General features: G+C 37.5%; 1 protein-coding gene across 1 annotated transcript in view; it reads right to left on the minus strand.

Annotated features, from left to right (window-relative positions):
• carmil3 (capping protein regulator and myosin 1 linker 3) overlaps positions 1-15352 on the minus strand; it is a 52018-nt gene that overhangs the window by 23411 nt on the left and 13255 nt on the right. Inside the window, exons 6-17 of the mRNA XM_058395777.1 lie at positions 15001-15095; positions 14643-14713; positions 14481-14554; positions 10424-10499; positions 8298-8386; positions 8057-8151; positions 7535-7621; positions 4310-4419; positions 3882-3959; positions 3449-3525; positions 1937-2041; positions 388-457 (exon numbers count right to left, since the gene is read on the minus strand). Coding sequence (XP_058251760.1) covers positions 388-457; positions 1937-2041; positions 3449-3525; positions 3882-3959; positions 4310-4419; positions 7535-7621; positions 8057-8151; positions 8298-8386; positions 10424-10499; positions 14481-14554; positions 14643-14713; positions 15001-15095 — 1027 coding nt within the window. The remainder of the gene's footprint in view (positions 1-387; positions 458-1936; positions 2042-3448; positions 3526-3881; positions 3960-4309; positions 4420-7534; positions 7622-8056; positions 8152-8297; positions 8387-10423; positions 10500-14480; positions 14555-14642; positions 14714-15000; positions 15096-15352) is intronic.

Raw genomic sequence — 15352 nt, forward strand, 5'->3', positions numbered from 1 at the left:
AATTAGAAAAAAAAACATATGTAGCTGTCTATTAAAAAAAGGGAATTGTATTCTTTGGCTTCCATTGTTATCATCTCCACCTCCCACTCCACCTCTCGTCCGGAGTCGCCCAAAATAACAGCACTAACCAGCACATGCTTCTTCCCAAACACATTACCTTAAGACATCTCATCAATTTGCTGCTTATGCAACACTACAGACGGGACAGTGCTGATGGAAAAGAACAGACTGTACACATAAGGAAAAGGCATTCTTCCAAACCAGAGAGCAAGGGAGCTAAAACTGATGAGAAAAATGGATGCCTTGGAATTCCTGGAGTTCCTCTTGATGGATTTTGGCATGAAGTTTTTCCCCGGAAAGAGAAAAGTGAGTAGTATAGTGATGTACCTCGCAACCACTGATGTCCAAGTAGAGGTCAGAGATATGAGGGTTGGATGACAGTCCCAGAAAGAGAGCCCTAATGAGAAAAACATACATGCATCAAGCTATAAATGCCAAAGCTCCTGTATCTTAAGCAAGCTCATTTTTTCTACAGCGTCAATGTGCTTTCACATATTCGCCGTTTAATCCGTTAGAATCGAACCCTTGTACGTTTTTCCGCCTCAGTGCGGTTCACACTCGAAGGTGGACCAAAACAAGTCCACCTGAAAAAGGTGTTGTTGGTTCGCTTCCAAGTAAACAAAACTGCAGGAAGTGAACCGAACCTGCAGTGCTATTGATGAACACTACCTGATAAATTAACCTACAAGGTCAATAACAAGAGAAAAGCAAAACCATGGACACACAAGATGTTTTGAACTAGTTATTTATATTTCTGATATAATTATCTGATCAGTTATTTTGCTTTGGAGCCAAGTTTTGTAGGTGTTTTCCATATTTTCCGTGCTCTGGGGATTTTTTATGAGTGCTAAGCAGATTTGGCAAAAGGTTTGTTTTGGTCGTTTTATTAATAGGCGTTCGGCAGCTTGATGGGTTTTGCACTCTGCAGCTTGATGGGGTTTTTTTGGCTTTTTGTTGTTTTTTTTTAACTCTTCAAAAAATGAAATTTGAGGCTGTTTTTGTTGTATCTATGTTCATATGAAAGTAGACAATCTTTTACCTAGCCTATTAGGGGCAATATTTTCATAGAATAGTTCCAGAAAACCAAAAATGGTTAGATTTGCTGTGTTCTGGGATGCTTTTCTGCTCAGCATTATTGTAACTAACCATAGCCTTCCTGTCACAAAACCTCAACAAGAAGTTTCCAATCACAGAACTGCTTCAAATTCATGCATCCAAGGTTTTTTATATGTACAAAATATAATCTATAAAAATGTTAGACAGCGAAAATCTCAAGAGATCATCCATTTCTAAAAATACTGAAATCAGCCCATATGGCAGCAATAGGAGTAAAAAAATTAAAATTTCCTTCATACTGATGCTTGATTTAAACATGAACTGAAGCTCTTGGCTTGTATCTACATGATTTTATTCATTGCTTTGCTGTCACATGATATAAAAAATAATAATTTCATAACAAATGATGAGATATACAAGTAGTCTAGGATGCCCTGGAGAGAATAAAAAAGAAAAGGAAGTAGAAGAAATAAACAGAATATGGCATGTATGCTTCTAGGATTATAGTGTTACGAAAGTAATAATAAAATATAATAAAATAATAAAAATGGTGAAATAAGGCAGGAGTTCTCCGAGTTAAAAGAATCCTCTAGCGCATGTAAGCGAGTGTAAGAATGGAAATGAGCTAGCATGATTCGGTTAGGTATGCTAATTTGGCGTGGGCACGGAGTCGGAGAGAATTTAGTACGGAATGGATTGATATGTCGGTTTTTCCTCACACTGTACTGTTTGTTCTATGCTACGCATGATGTAATACTTTATTTATAAGGAATCAAAGCACATCTCATGTTAATGTAAATCGTAAGTGGTGGTGTTTCACCTGAGCACATCTGGGGGCATCTTCATTGAGGCCATGCTGAGATGGCTGAGGCTGAACGCTGAGGTAAAGAACTGACGGAAGGTAGGCAGCGTTTCTTTCGCTTTCCTGACAGAGAGAGAAGAGGGAAAAGAAGGTTCCAAGATGAATCTCTTTTTCTTTTAAATTCCCTTTTTTGCTTCAAAAGCGTCTGACGCCACCTTCATGCACATGCAAAAACCCAAACATGCTCCATAATGGATGACACCACGGCAAGATGAAACCCCAAGCTCGACCCAGAAAGTGTGTGTGTGTGTGTGTGTCAGTTTGCATGCATGTTTCAGGGGCAAAGAGCATAATGGCTAATCTTTCATATTCATGCGCTCCCTTGTGTTACAAAATGAACCAGTCAGCGGATAGACTGAGAGTCTATAAGACATCGAGCCACTGAATATTCCCAATGACGCAAAACAGTATTTAATTACACACGATCACTCTGATAGAAACATTCATTCGCACTGTGAACTCTTGATGTGATTGATTGATATGAGGGAAAAAAAGGGGCTCTGGGGGATTCAAATTAAGTGTAAGAGATCAAAAGATCTATAAAACATTAAGTACTTAACAATTTGCAACCTGCATTTCTTTAAAAAAAAAAAAAAACTCCCTGGCATAAGAAAGTGAAGCATGGTGGTGGTACCATGACATTGGGTATTGCTTCTCTGTTTAATGCAGCCTCCTTCAGGAACAGCTGTGCCAAATTCTTTACATTTTTTTGGAAAATAACAGGCTTGATGTCAAATATGAAAGACTCATTTTAGTGGATCCTTGGGCTTCATGCTGCTGTTCGTTTTAGTCAACAATATCTGGTGTCTTTAAGGAACAGGTGCATTTATGTTAAGATCATGAGACACCTTAAATTGCCTGCAGAAGTCACCTGAATGGAAAGTCTGATGATACGCACCAGAAGTAATTTAAGGGTTTCAGAGCAATAGGGGAAATACTTATGTAAGGCTGTTATGCAATACTGTGTGCATCATTATTATCTATCTCTTTATTATCTAAAACTGTTTAGCAAACGAAGCATTTCTCACATCATGACTCGGGCAGAGAGAAAGAGAGAGAGAGAGACGGAGGTAGCGAGAGAAACGGAGCAACTTGGGATTTGAAGAGTTAAATTCTGCTCAAACGAGTCTCATTTTTCATAAAATTTCTCATAATGCAGTTATGGAGCTAGAATGCTATTGCAGTTGTGGGTTCCAGGGGGAGTTTCAGCAGGCAGATATACATCATTGTGTTCCTGTATGTCTGCACCCTCCAGCTTTTTTTTTCTTTCTCTGTCTCTAAGACACACACACACACACACACAATGCTGACTAATGGAAGCCACTCTGTCCTAACCAACAATGTTAGAGAGATATTATTACACAGAGTGCTTTTACGGTCTACTACCATGTTTGGAGACAGTAAGCTTACAGCATGCAGACAGTCCAAACGTCATTCATGGTCAGTGCTGAAGCCTGACTGACAAGTCACCTGTGAGAGAAGGAGTTCTTAGAGAGATTCAGGTAGGAGAGATCGGCACAGCAGCCTCGGAGCAAAGCGCCAAACAGCTGAAAAGAAAACAAAATAAAAACGGATTTGCTCCACTGCGCTGTGGAATACTCAGATCTGTTTGTTGGTTCGATTTCTGTAACAGCAGCTTGGATAGTAGTAGTAGATTTAGCATTTTTTTTAAATAGATTTGTGTGGCAGACGTCCCACGTACTCTAACCCTCATAATGAACATAATGACTAAAAAATAATGTGCTGTTATTTAACTGAGTGTTTACTCAGTAACATAAACTTCAAGGAAGTGAATATATAGTTAATAAATATCATCCGTAACATCCTTAAATTGGCAACCCGAATTTGACCCGAATGCGATGATAATGCGGAATTGTTGAGTCATTTATTTAGGAAGACTTACCGATTCCACTGCACAGTCTGTGCCTGAGAGATCCAAATGCACTAAGCAGTTGGGCTGAGCCAAGAACAGGTACAGATTCTACACAAGCAGGAGAGAGCAGATATACAGTTTAAGGATGTGAGACAGACAGACGGCGAGCGAGCAAGGGTCTGTGTGTGCCTGAGCTACAGATTCAAAACCGAAGCTGTGTGATTTTTCTTTCTTTATCTAGCTCATTGTGAAGTCTTGCCAGTTTCTAGCATGTGTCTAAAAACCTTTTGTTATTTCTGACTGTTGTGTTATGTAAAACCCTGCGCTTTGTTCTTGGATTACTCTTCATAAATCTTTAGATGGATACAATACCATCAATTTTTCATAAGCAGCCCTAAGCTTGTGTGTGTGTGTGTGCGTGTGTGCGTGTGTGTGCGTGTGTGTGCGTGTGCACCAACCGTAGCATCCTCCCCTGAAAGAATGCCCGGATTCTTGCTAAGGTCGAGATGCAGAAGAGAGCTTGAGTAGTCATCACTGGAACATAGAGCTTGAGACAGAGAACTAACACCTGAGGGGAAAAACAATAAATAACGAATAATACATTAGAGAGTACAGTCACTTTCACAGATTGTTTGCTGGAGCTGGTGGCTGGTGGCACTATAAATAGCCGTGATGTTCATTTCCTTCCCTAAAAACTAAAATGAGATGTACATACTAAAACACTAAAGCATTGAGGATACCACGCCATCGGATTCTATAGTATGTACATATATTTTGAGCATCCCGTTTCTTAGAATAACCTCAATTCTTCTGGAAAGACAAAAAGAGCGTTAGTGAGGTCTGGGGTGCAGTCGGTGTTCCAGTTTATCCCAAAGGTGTTCAGTGGAGTTGAGGCCACTCAAGATCTTCTATCTTCATTAATCTTGGCAAACCATGTGTTCATGTGAGCTGGCTTTGTGCACAGGTACAGTGTCATGCTGGAATAAGTTTGGGCCTCTTAGTGTCAGAGAGGGAAAAACTGTAAATCTACAGAATTCTAAAGACATTCTTTTACATTGTAAGTTCAAATTTTATAGCAACAGTTTGGGGAAGAACTACATACTGATGTAAAGGTCAGGTGTCTATAATAATCAGTCCTTTTGGTGTCTTTACTATAGAGTAAAGAGTGGGGCATAGAGTGTATAGTGTGTATAGAGTGGCTATAGAGTGTATAGTGGGGCATGCCTGAGAAATCCCAATTTTTGGATTGTCTAAAAGCTTATCTTCCCCAGTTGTCCTTTTGGGGTGTGTAAAGGTTTTTGAAGTCTTGCTACAGATTTGCCTTTAGGTTTGACTGCTGGTTTGGAAAAAGTAGCATTAACAACATGCATAGAGTTGTTAACCTGGTGGAAGGATGAACCTTCAAACAAGTCTCTTCTCAAACTAGAAGTCATTTCACAAACTTTTATTTACCCCGTTGACTCTGTTCATCTTGCCCTCAATCCTGAACAAATCCAAGTCCATGAAAAGGTTAATGAAGGTTGCCTGCACAGAACCCTGCCCTTAACCTCTAATGAACACCTTTGGGAATAACTGGAACACTGACTGCACCCCAGACCTTCTCATAAAGCTCTTGTGGCAGAATGAGTCCAAATCTCCAAAGCTACGCTCATTCTGACAACACAATGCTACCACCACCATGCTTTACTATGTCACACTTTATCCTGGGCTTGTTTTGATAGCTCTTGATACTTTTAAAATGCTTTCCAGGAGCAAGTTTAATTTAGGAATCGATAATTACAGGATGATCCAAAACATTATTTTGGATCCAAAATATGATTATTATTTTCACAATTGGTCAGAACGGTAGAAATCTTATAGTTTAGTAGTAAGTAATATATATATATATATATATATATATATATATATATATATATATATATATATATACAATTTACAAAGCATGTTTTTATAATTCTACACAAGTGCACTGTGCAATTCTCAACTGTATCTAATCAGACCAAAGATGTTGATTCATTTCTGTAAGTTAGATTTTTTTTTCCTTTTTTTTTAGCATTATTGGAGTCTCCAGTGTCAGAGTTTTTCATTAAATTAAAATGCAAGTCCCTCTGGGATATTATTTTTTTGCTTCCTGATATTTGGAGCAACTTGCAAAAGTCGTTTTATGAAGAAAAGAAAAAAAGCACAAACACAATGCAATTTGTAGTGCAAATTTAGAAAACCAAAAAAACTGCAGTAAAATCAAGCACTGAAAAAAAAAAAGAAGAAGAAATCCTGGGTTTAGCAGTTTCTCAGTGACAAGCTTTATTTTTTTTTTTTAATTTGTGGCTAATTAAAAAAAGTCCAAATGGAACATGTTGGAAATAAGGAGTAAGAAATAGCAGAAAGTAGTATTCAAAAATATTTCCAACAAAGCACAAGAATGAATCACTAATAAACAACAATAAAGCAATCAGTAATTAATATTATATAATTCTATGCACATCATATCAATCCATAACATTTCTGTTTAACAGGATAAAGCCTAAAAACTACGACCAAGCCCAGGCATAATAAATGCATTATAATCAGATTAATCAGAAGACTCTTTTAACGAGTTTGTTTTTCCTAATGTTCTCTGGAACATTCCGGAGCTCTAATGATGAAAGCAACAATTAAAGCACTATATTTAAAATTTTAATGACTTCTAAACTGAAGCGTCATCAGGGACTGAATTACATTTTCCCCTTTTCATTTTTGGAAATGAACACCAACTATTTTTAAAAAATAAATAAATAAATAAATAAATAAATTTCCACAAATCATGGATCATTGCCCCAGATTTGGAGGTAGACGATGCTCAGATGGCAGTGTGCCACATCTTCAAAAAGCATGCCTCATCAAACGCAGCTAACAAGGCCAATTCAGTCCAAATAATTTTCCATTCCAAATCATATATACAGCTAGGACATGAGTTTTCTGTCTGGCTTTAATAAATGTTTGCTTTCGGATGTTTATTTAGCGATCTAACGTTCTGTCAGAGGTTTCTACAATGCCATGTCAGAATAATCAACGGAGTCATTTTCTCAATAATGTAAGGACTAATTGAATCATTGGGTCATGTTGCAAATGTCAGGGTTACAGGAGAAGAAGTGCGGCGATGGGAAACACACATCGATCTGTTCTGCAACTGATTCAATTTCCATACAGTGTTTTTCCGCTGATGAAAGAAAGAAATTATGCATTTATACAATATATGACCACTAAAAGAAGATGCTTGATATTTACCATATTTTTATATGATCACTGTTATGATTTATTTTGGAATTAAAGTGATGTTTAAGTTACATTTATGGAAGGAGTCACCAGTGTCAAAGCTGCTTTTTCAGATACATCTGCTACAATTTTTGCGGCATTATAAACACTTCAGGATCTGCTGTGACTGGAAAATAGTGGATTTCAGAGTGGAAACAGGGGGACGACATAAAATAACGGTTGCCGAAGTGCTTTAATCCTTGCTTGTAATGCACACCTACGTCACTGTGGCGAATTAATTACAGACTTTGATGACACAATCTTGCTTAAAAAGCATCCTCTGACTTGATAGCATGTTGGAACGGAGTGTGAGGGTGTGTGAGGGTGTGTGAGGGACTGTGAAGGTTTCCAGCAGGGGGCACTGGCTCCTGCATGTGTGCCACACACACCTTTAGAGGAGAATGAGGTCTTGGAGAGGTTGAGCAGACGGAGGCCTTTGCTGAGCTGACACACCTGCTGGATGAGATTTGACACTCCTGCAAAATCAACCGTGTACACACACACACACACACACACACACACACACACACATGCACAGAATCTATTAGTTTGTAGGGGGAAAAAATGACACAGCAAGTGGGCTTGCTGCAGTCACTGGAATAAAAATAACCAAGCTGTTTTGGAGGTTGTGTCTACACACACACACACACACACACTTGTTAACATGTCAGGCACATGGATAGCATCTGATGTGTTTGACATGACTGAATTTGGCACACCCTGGGAATTTGACATAGACAAGCGCTCCCACACACAGAAACAGCGTTCACATTTTCAGGAGCATCTAGCTTAATACAATAACATCTCATATTTAAGTGATCATTAAGAGGCTCATCTCTTGACAAATGGAATGAGAAAAAGAAATAAGTGAATAAATAAAAGAGCGAGGTGACAGTCGCATGTCTTCAAACCTTGATTGTCGAACGTGTTGTGGGCCAGGTTGAGGGAGTGGAGCACAGACGCTGGGTTTTCCGACAGAGCGACAGCCATTTTCTGAGGGAAATCTCTATGGGCAAAAACAAGACAAAAAGAGGGGGGAAAAAATAATGAAATCGAGTTGCGGCTGTCAGAAAGTTCAAGTGCAGCACAGAATGAAAGGTAAAGATAGAGAGAGAGAGAGAGAGAGAGAGAGAGAGAGAGAGAATATCTCACGCTTTAAGGCCTGCATTCTCCAGAGTAAGTTCTTCTAGACTACTTGATTTACTGATGGTATGGAGAACCTGCTCCACAACCTCTGAGCTCTGTAACACACACACACACACACACACACACACAAAACAATTATATTTAAGTCTTCATGACTCCTTTGCCCTATACATTACTATAACACTTTGTCCGGGAAAATAAAATGGAGATATAGAAAGGTGACAAATTAAAGGAAAATAAATCCCCAATAACAAAAGGAATGAAACAAAAGGAATAAAAGGATAAAAACTTTTCAGTGTCCTCAAGCACCAAAAGGTGAGAAACTTTTCAAGTGATGAAAAGAAATGAAAGTTCTTTCATGTAAAAAGTGACTTAAATCAATTGTCTAAAACTCTTTTCCTTTTTTAAAGCAACTTTCTGTCTCTGTAGCGATATTTACTATAAGCTAGGATTTGACTAGCTGCCTAGCGAATTACTTTAGCTACTGGAAGGCTAGTCCATGCTAGTCTAACCTGTCTTTAGCAAAGAAAACAAGCTAACTTTGTTTATAATATAGCAGGTAAATGTTAGCAAATTCACAAAATTTACCCCAAACTTATTTTTCATTTTTAAAGTAGATAGAGTTCCTAACTTTCTGTGAGGTGAAATAGACAGCTTTTGAAATATTTCACTGAGTTAAGTGCCTGGAGCGCTAATCCTCAAGCTACACACTGGAGTCTGTCAGCTTATCTAGGATATATTGCTAACTACATGATGTAGTTTCCCCAAATCATAAAATGGCATGATTTATTGATTTATTTATATATATATATTTTTAACGCTGATGAGCTTGACTAGATGCTAACCTAAGCTTCTATATAGCATACAGTCAATCGTTAGATGAGAGAGGAAAAGATTTATAGCACGTACTTTGAAGGTCTATTTGAAAAATGGAAATGTAATTAACTAAGAGTATGAGCATTCAATTTCATTAATGTGTAAAGACACCAATATAGTAACGATTTAGTCTATTTAGAGTATTTTCCAATGCTGAGCACAATACTGATCTTATTATTACAAATGAATAAAGGATAAAAGATTGCTTTCCTCTGGTATAATAATTACTAAATTACTTCACTTGCATTTCCTCCACCATAAATTTAAGGCTGAAAGGAACCCAAGCATACTATTTACACCAAAAAGTGACTATGGAGTTTGGAAGTTGTAAATATAACTTTCGTCTGTTAGAATTCATTAAATAAGACATTAAATTGTATATTTTTCTGTTATATTTAATATAGTCAATCTAGCTCAGGCTACTTCCAAGATTTGAAATTTAGAGATTTCTGTTGAGCTAACATTTTGCTCAGCATGTTGGCAAAAATGTCCATTTACTGTGGAACCTCGGCATACGAATGCCTTACGCATTTTCGCCTTAAGAATTGAAATTTGCATCGGCTTACGGAGCATTTTCGGCATACGAACGAAGTACGTCCGGGAGCCGTTTTAGCGTCAGTGGAAAGCCAAGCGAAGAGAGTTTTTACGATTTTTTTGTTAGTGAAAAGCTGTTTGGAAAGAGTCAACCCACGATTCCGACGTTGCCTTCGGCGTGCGTTCAAAAGCTACATGATTTTTGGCGTGTTTTTTTGTTGACAGATTGGTGGCGTGGGTGGATTGTTCTATTTTTAGCCCAAGCTTGGTGGCACGACTTCCTGTGAGAACCCTTGATATAGAATGCTTGGCTTGGGTCAGTTCTTCGTCAGTTTACATACGCTTCGTACTGGTATTATTATTAATTTTCTGGGTGACTGGAACAGATTATTATTTTTTGGGAATTTATGGGAAAATTTGTTTCACAATACAAATTTTCTCCTTAAGCTGTATGCCGAGGTTCCACTGTATTCAAATTTTTTTTTAGTATAAAGTATATACCATTTTTATTCAGTATATGTGAAATTCATATTCGAAAACTTCACTCTACAACAACCAAAAATTCAACATAAAAAAGTTGGATTTGATAACTTGGCCTTAAGATGTATGTTTATGTAGTAATAAGGACAGTGATAACTAAAAATAACTAAAAATGGCACAGAAGTATATTCTTAATAAATCTGCAAGCAAGATAGCAAGAAAAAAATGAATGAGATATTTACTAAGCGCATGTCTCTGCAGTAGATCTTGGTGAACCATGTATTGTACGCCAAAGATGCTACGATGACTGCGAGGTCTCTGCAAAACACACACACACACACACACACTGAGAAAAAAATAAGCTTCCTTTTCCAAAAAAAGCCTGTTAGCCAATCTTTTCCGTCACAAGTGAATCCTGAAACAAACTCCCAGAGCCAGAAATAGTACAAAATGACACATTCAGCAGGATATGCTCACTGCATGAGAGAGAAGCTAAGAGAGGAAGAGAAGATCGATGGGGAAACTGATGCCAGGGCAGCACGCTACTCAGCACCACGTGTCTGTGATATGGCTTTTAATCCTGGCCATAGGCCTAAAACCATTTTACTCTGAAAAAAAAAAAGGAACAAGCTGTAGCCCACTCACTGCCTATTCCTCCTTCAAGAATGAGACAGAGCTGCATGAAGAAAGAAAGAAAGAAAGAAAGAAAGAGAGAAAGAGAGAAAGAGAAGTCCATGTCTTAAATTAAAGCAAGGCTTATGACTGTATTCTCATATGGGACTTCTTTATATAACCGCGAGAAAGAGTCTTATTAACTTCATTCTCATGCACATATTATTTCTAATGCCGTAGCAGTTCACTGGAAAAGCACACACACACACACACACATAAATAATAAATCATAATAAATATGCTTGGAGGTTGGTAATGATTCCTTGCAGGAATCTTATAAAGTCAAATAATACTAAATTCCATTATTCCTTTAATACAGGTTTTATTTTTAAAAAAAAAAAAAAATCCTCAAAACCCATATTTACAAATCTATAAATATATGAAATGCTTAGAATTCTTTCTAAGCATGTCTACAAACTCTAATAAGCTCTAATTATGAAACTTAATGGTCAGAATGTAACGTAATGTTCATCAACTGGCAAAGTGATCAGTTGCTTTAGAATCATCCATAAGTCATAATTAGTTACATAGTTTGTGTACAGTACAGCTAGTGATGTTATGATGCATAGCAACGCTATATATATATGTATATATATATATATATATATATATGTCATGAATCTACACAAAAATTACAGGAAATTCATTACATCATATATAAAGGCTTTGTATGAATCTGACTTGATGTGATGTGCATCTTATTCTTTGATGCTCATCACACATCTCTGACCATACCATGCTGAAGCTTCACTTCCCGCAACAAGGGTCTTGGCAAAGCTCCACGACTTTCTTTCTTGGAAGAAAGCGGAACAGATCGACTATATCATATCATGGCAGAGATAAATGCCATAAACTTTAGTGGCAGTGCAAAGAAATACCACCTTAAAGAATCTGATGGCTGGAATATTGATCAGAAAAACAGTCTACGTTTCTAAGAGAAATAGTCATGGCAACGAGTCATGGCATGAACTTCTCTTTTTTCCTCCTTTTCCATTCTCTTTTCATGCCAAATGCGTAAGATTCTTCTTCTTCTGGTTAACAGTAGCAATAGCTGCCAATAAACATCTTACTAAGCTTGAAACTACACTTAATTATCACCACATAGCTGTTGCTTTCATATTATTTTCTACCATTATTCATTTTTTTGTGTTAAACCCCTGTTTTGTCTTCGGGTTGTTACCTGACTGTGTTCACCTGTTCCCTGATTTGGTCTGTGATTAAGCCTCGTTTTTCTTAATTCTTACTCCACCATTTCCTGATTTTTGACCTATCTAAAATTTAAATCTAAAATTGCTCTTGTTTGTCTCTGTGGACTATTTGTCCTGTTTCCTGGCTTCCTGTGTATTAAGCCAGGTTGTGAATTTATGCTTGAAGTTAGGTAACTCTTCATCACATCTGTTTCTTGTGACGTTATTCCTCCTTGTGTGTCTACTTCCCCACCAAAGATTTCACTGCATCAGGTTGTTTTCTAATAAAAAAAAGAAAAAAAATTGCCCCCCTGCTCCTTTACACAACTTCCTCTCCTCCAGCTAACATAGTCATCACATTGCGTTGTACATGCACCAGCCTTCAAATAGACTTCCTGTTTTTTTTTTTTCTCCGTCATTAAATGAAGTAGGTGGCAGTTTCTATGACAAAGGTGTCAAGATAAGGAGCTATTTCTACACAGCTGGATGTATATACAAATCACACAGGAAGTGAAACTGAAGATTCTGTCAGACAGGAAGAAGAAATCTTCTATGCTGTTCTATAGCTAGAGTGAGGGAGGGGGTCCACAGAGATGCCGAATGGTTGTAATAAGAGCTTCGATAATGTGTGAATGTTGTCATAACCGCATGTAGTTTGTTAGTTGTTGCATTCTTCTTAGGCTTTCAATTTCACAATATATATATATATATATATATATATATATAAACTATGAAACTATCAGTTATATAAAAAATTAGAGCTGGGGTAGAACAACTGGCTACTTTTCATGGGTGTGAAAGACATGGTGAATGGGTGAAGATCTATATTTAGATTCCAGATTTGATGCAAGCATGCTACCAATTCTAGAACAGCTGTGAAGGATAACTAAAGGTTCGACTTAGTACTTAGAATCAGTGATTAATAATTGAAAGATTATTCATATGAATACCTGCAAAGCCATTCAACTAAATTTGGAAGAAAATGGAAAAAAGAAAAGGCAAGAGAAAAAAAGTGTCAGAAACTTTTTTACTAAGCATCATCTCCTCAGGTGTTTCTTTCTAAGCCACTGCAAACAGGAGCTTGTTCCATATTAGAAGATTCCTTCTATTCAATATTCCTATTCATGTTACTGTGCCTGCATCACGCACTAGTTTTCATCATGTTGCCCAACTCGCTTGGCAGAGAAAGCTAATCAGCGAGCCTCAGGATACAGCTGGTATTTGAACCTAGCTCCAGGGAGATACATGATAGAATCACAGACCTTCTATCATTTTAGCGTGGGCGCTCCGCATTTTAACACACGCACAATCTGGTATGAGTCATGGCTCATAAACACGGCAAAAGAGCAATCTTATTTTTTTTCCCTTCGCCGAGTAATCGACATGTGTTGTTATGTTGGTGTTCTGAACTCTCAACGATCTCTCGAAGCCCTGCCTCTTTCCAGCAACTTATATTTTGGGAGTCTTTCAGCTAGAGACTGTATGATAAGTATACAAATATCATCATTCCAACAGAACCATGATTATTTGGAACACAGAACAATAACGTTCAAGGAAAAGGGCCACTTTTGGTTTTTCGCCCAAAAGAAAAAAAAAATTAAAAACAATAAAGAATCAAATGAAACACTTTACTAATTATTTTAATGGTAATGATAATTAGAAAGTGATTAAAAGTGCTGTTTGGTCTCTCATGCCAGGAAGTGCAGACCTATCCAGACAATCTGGGCAGCAGATCAGCATTGAAATTGACAGCAACATGGAAGTGTCTCACAGTTTCTATGAAGGATGAGCAAGTTGTGAAATTCAACTACTCATTATTCGTCGCTGGAGTTGCTAGTTCTGGATATATAGACAAATTTAGCCGCATGAATACAATATGATTGGAGAACATAGAGCCACTGAACAGCTCTGAAGCCCGAAAGTGATTAAAATCGCTGTTTGCTCTGAGTTCCAGACAATTTGGGCAGAGTCAGCAATGAGGAACCATTTTAGTTTCAAGTTATTTGTACATTTGTTCTTGGACAATATAGTGCCTTTGACCCCTGTTTTATAAGCCTGCTTTGGTCTCTTGAGACAGAAAGTGCAGACAATTTGGGCAACGGATCAACAGTGAAAATGTCAGCAACAAGGAAGTGTTTCACAGTTTCCTCAAAGAATGAGTAATTTGTTAAATAAATAAATAAATAAATAAATAAATAAATAAATAAATAAATAAAATTACTCTCACCCCCAATCTTTACTTCCTGGGAACATTTATTATTCTTCTTGTAGACAAAATTCAGACCAATGACAGCATATAATAGGATCGTGATTGGACAACATACTGCTGTTGACTCCCATTGTACAATTTTGAAGCTAATTTGGTGAGAATATTAAATATAGTGAGATATTGCTGTATTATGTTATTGCAGTGGTTTACCTTTGAAAGAGTATACTCTACCTGCTCTCCAGGTGAGCGAAGTCCAACAGATTAAACTCCCTATTATCCTGGGAGTGATATATAGTGTCCACATCCTTAAAATGAAAGACAAAGAGAGATTGCATAAAGTCAGAATAAAAAACTTTTAAGTGAACGCCGAGATAGGATGTGACATCGTCTTACCCACTGCACTTCCTCTTTGCAGCTAATGCCGTTGTAGTCACAGAGCGCAGCGTAGGTCTCAGAAAAACCTCCTGAAAGAGTCCAGGGTGTGTTGCAAAGTCACTGGTGTGAAATTAACTCAGAGAGCACTTTCACTATAAAGTCAAAAGGAGGACGTTTCCCACCAGTGTTCAGAAAGACAAGGATAAAATGCAGACTTTGAGCGGGTTTAAGAGGAAATAACAAATGAGCGACGATTTGATGCTAAATATAGGAACAAACAAATTAAAACAAATAACATATGCAGGACAAATTGGCCATAATGAAGAAGGCATGTTAACTGGTCCTTATCTCGCAGTGAGTGGGGTTTTTTCCTCACCACAGGCTCTCTGTGCCTCCACTGATGTTTCCGAGCTTGGCGAATATTTATGCCCCCCATCAGAAATCTCACCATCTGCTTGAAAGATAGAGGGACTGAAAGAGAGAAAGGAGAGAAAATTCAGAGATGTTATTTTTCATGCAGCAATTCTGCCTCATGAGTGCGAAAAAGCAGCTGTGAATAGAAGAAACGACTGAGTATGTTGTGTTAACCCAAATCAATTACCACAGCTTAACTGTTTACTCTTATTCAGTGTCTGTGACTCATTCCAAAAGGTCAAAGAAGACAAAAATTACTTACTGGAAAATGTATTTGTAAAAAAGGGTTAAGCAACTCTGAAGTTGCTTGAGCG

This window comes from Hemibagrus wyckioides, linkage group LG07, assembly GCF_019097595.1.
Source record: "Hemibagrus wyckioides isolate EC202008001 linkage group LG07, SWU_Hwy_1.0, whole genome shotgun sequence".
NCBI classification, from domain to species: Eukaryota; Metazoa; Chordata; class Actinopteri; order Siluriformes; family Bagridae; genus Hemibagrus; species Hemibagrus wyckioides.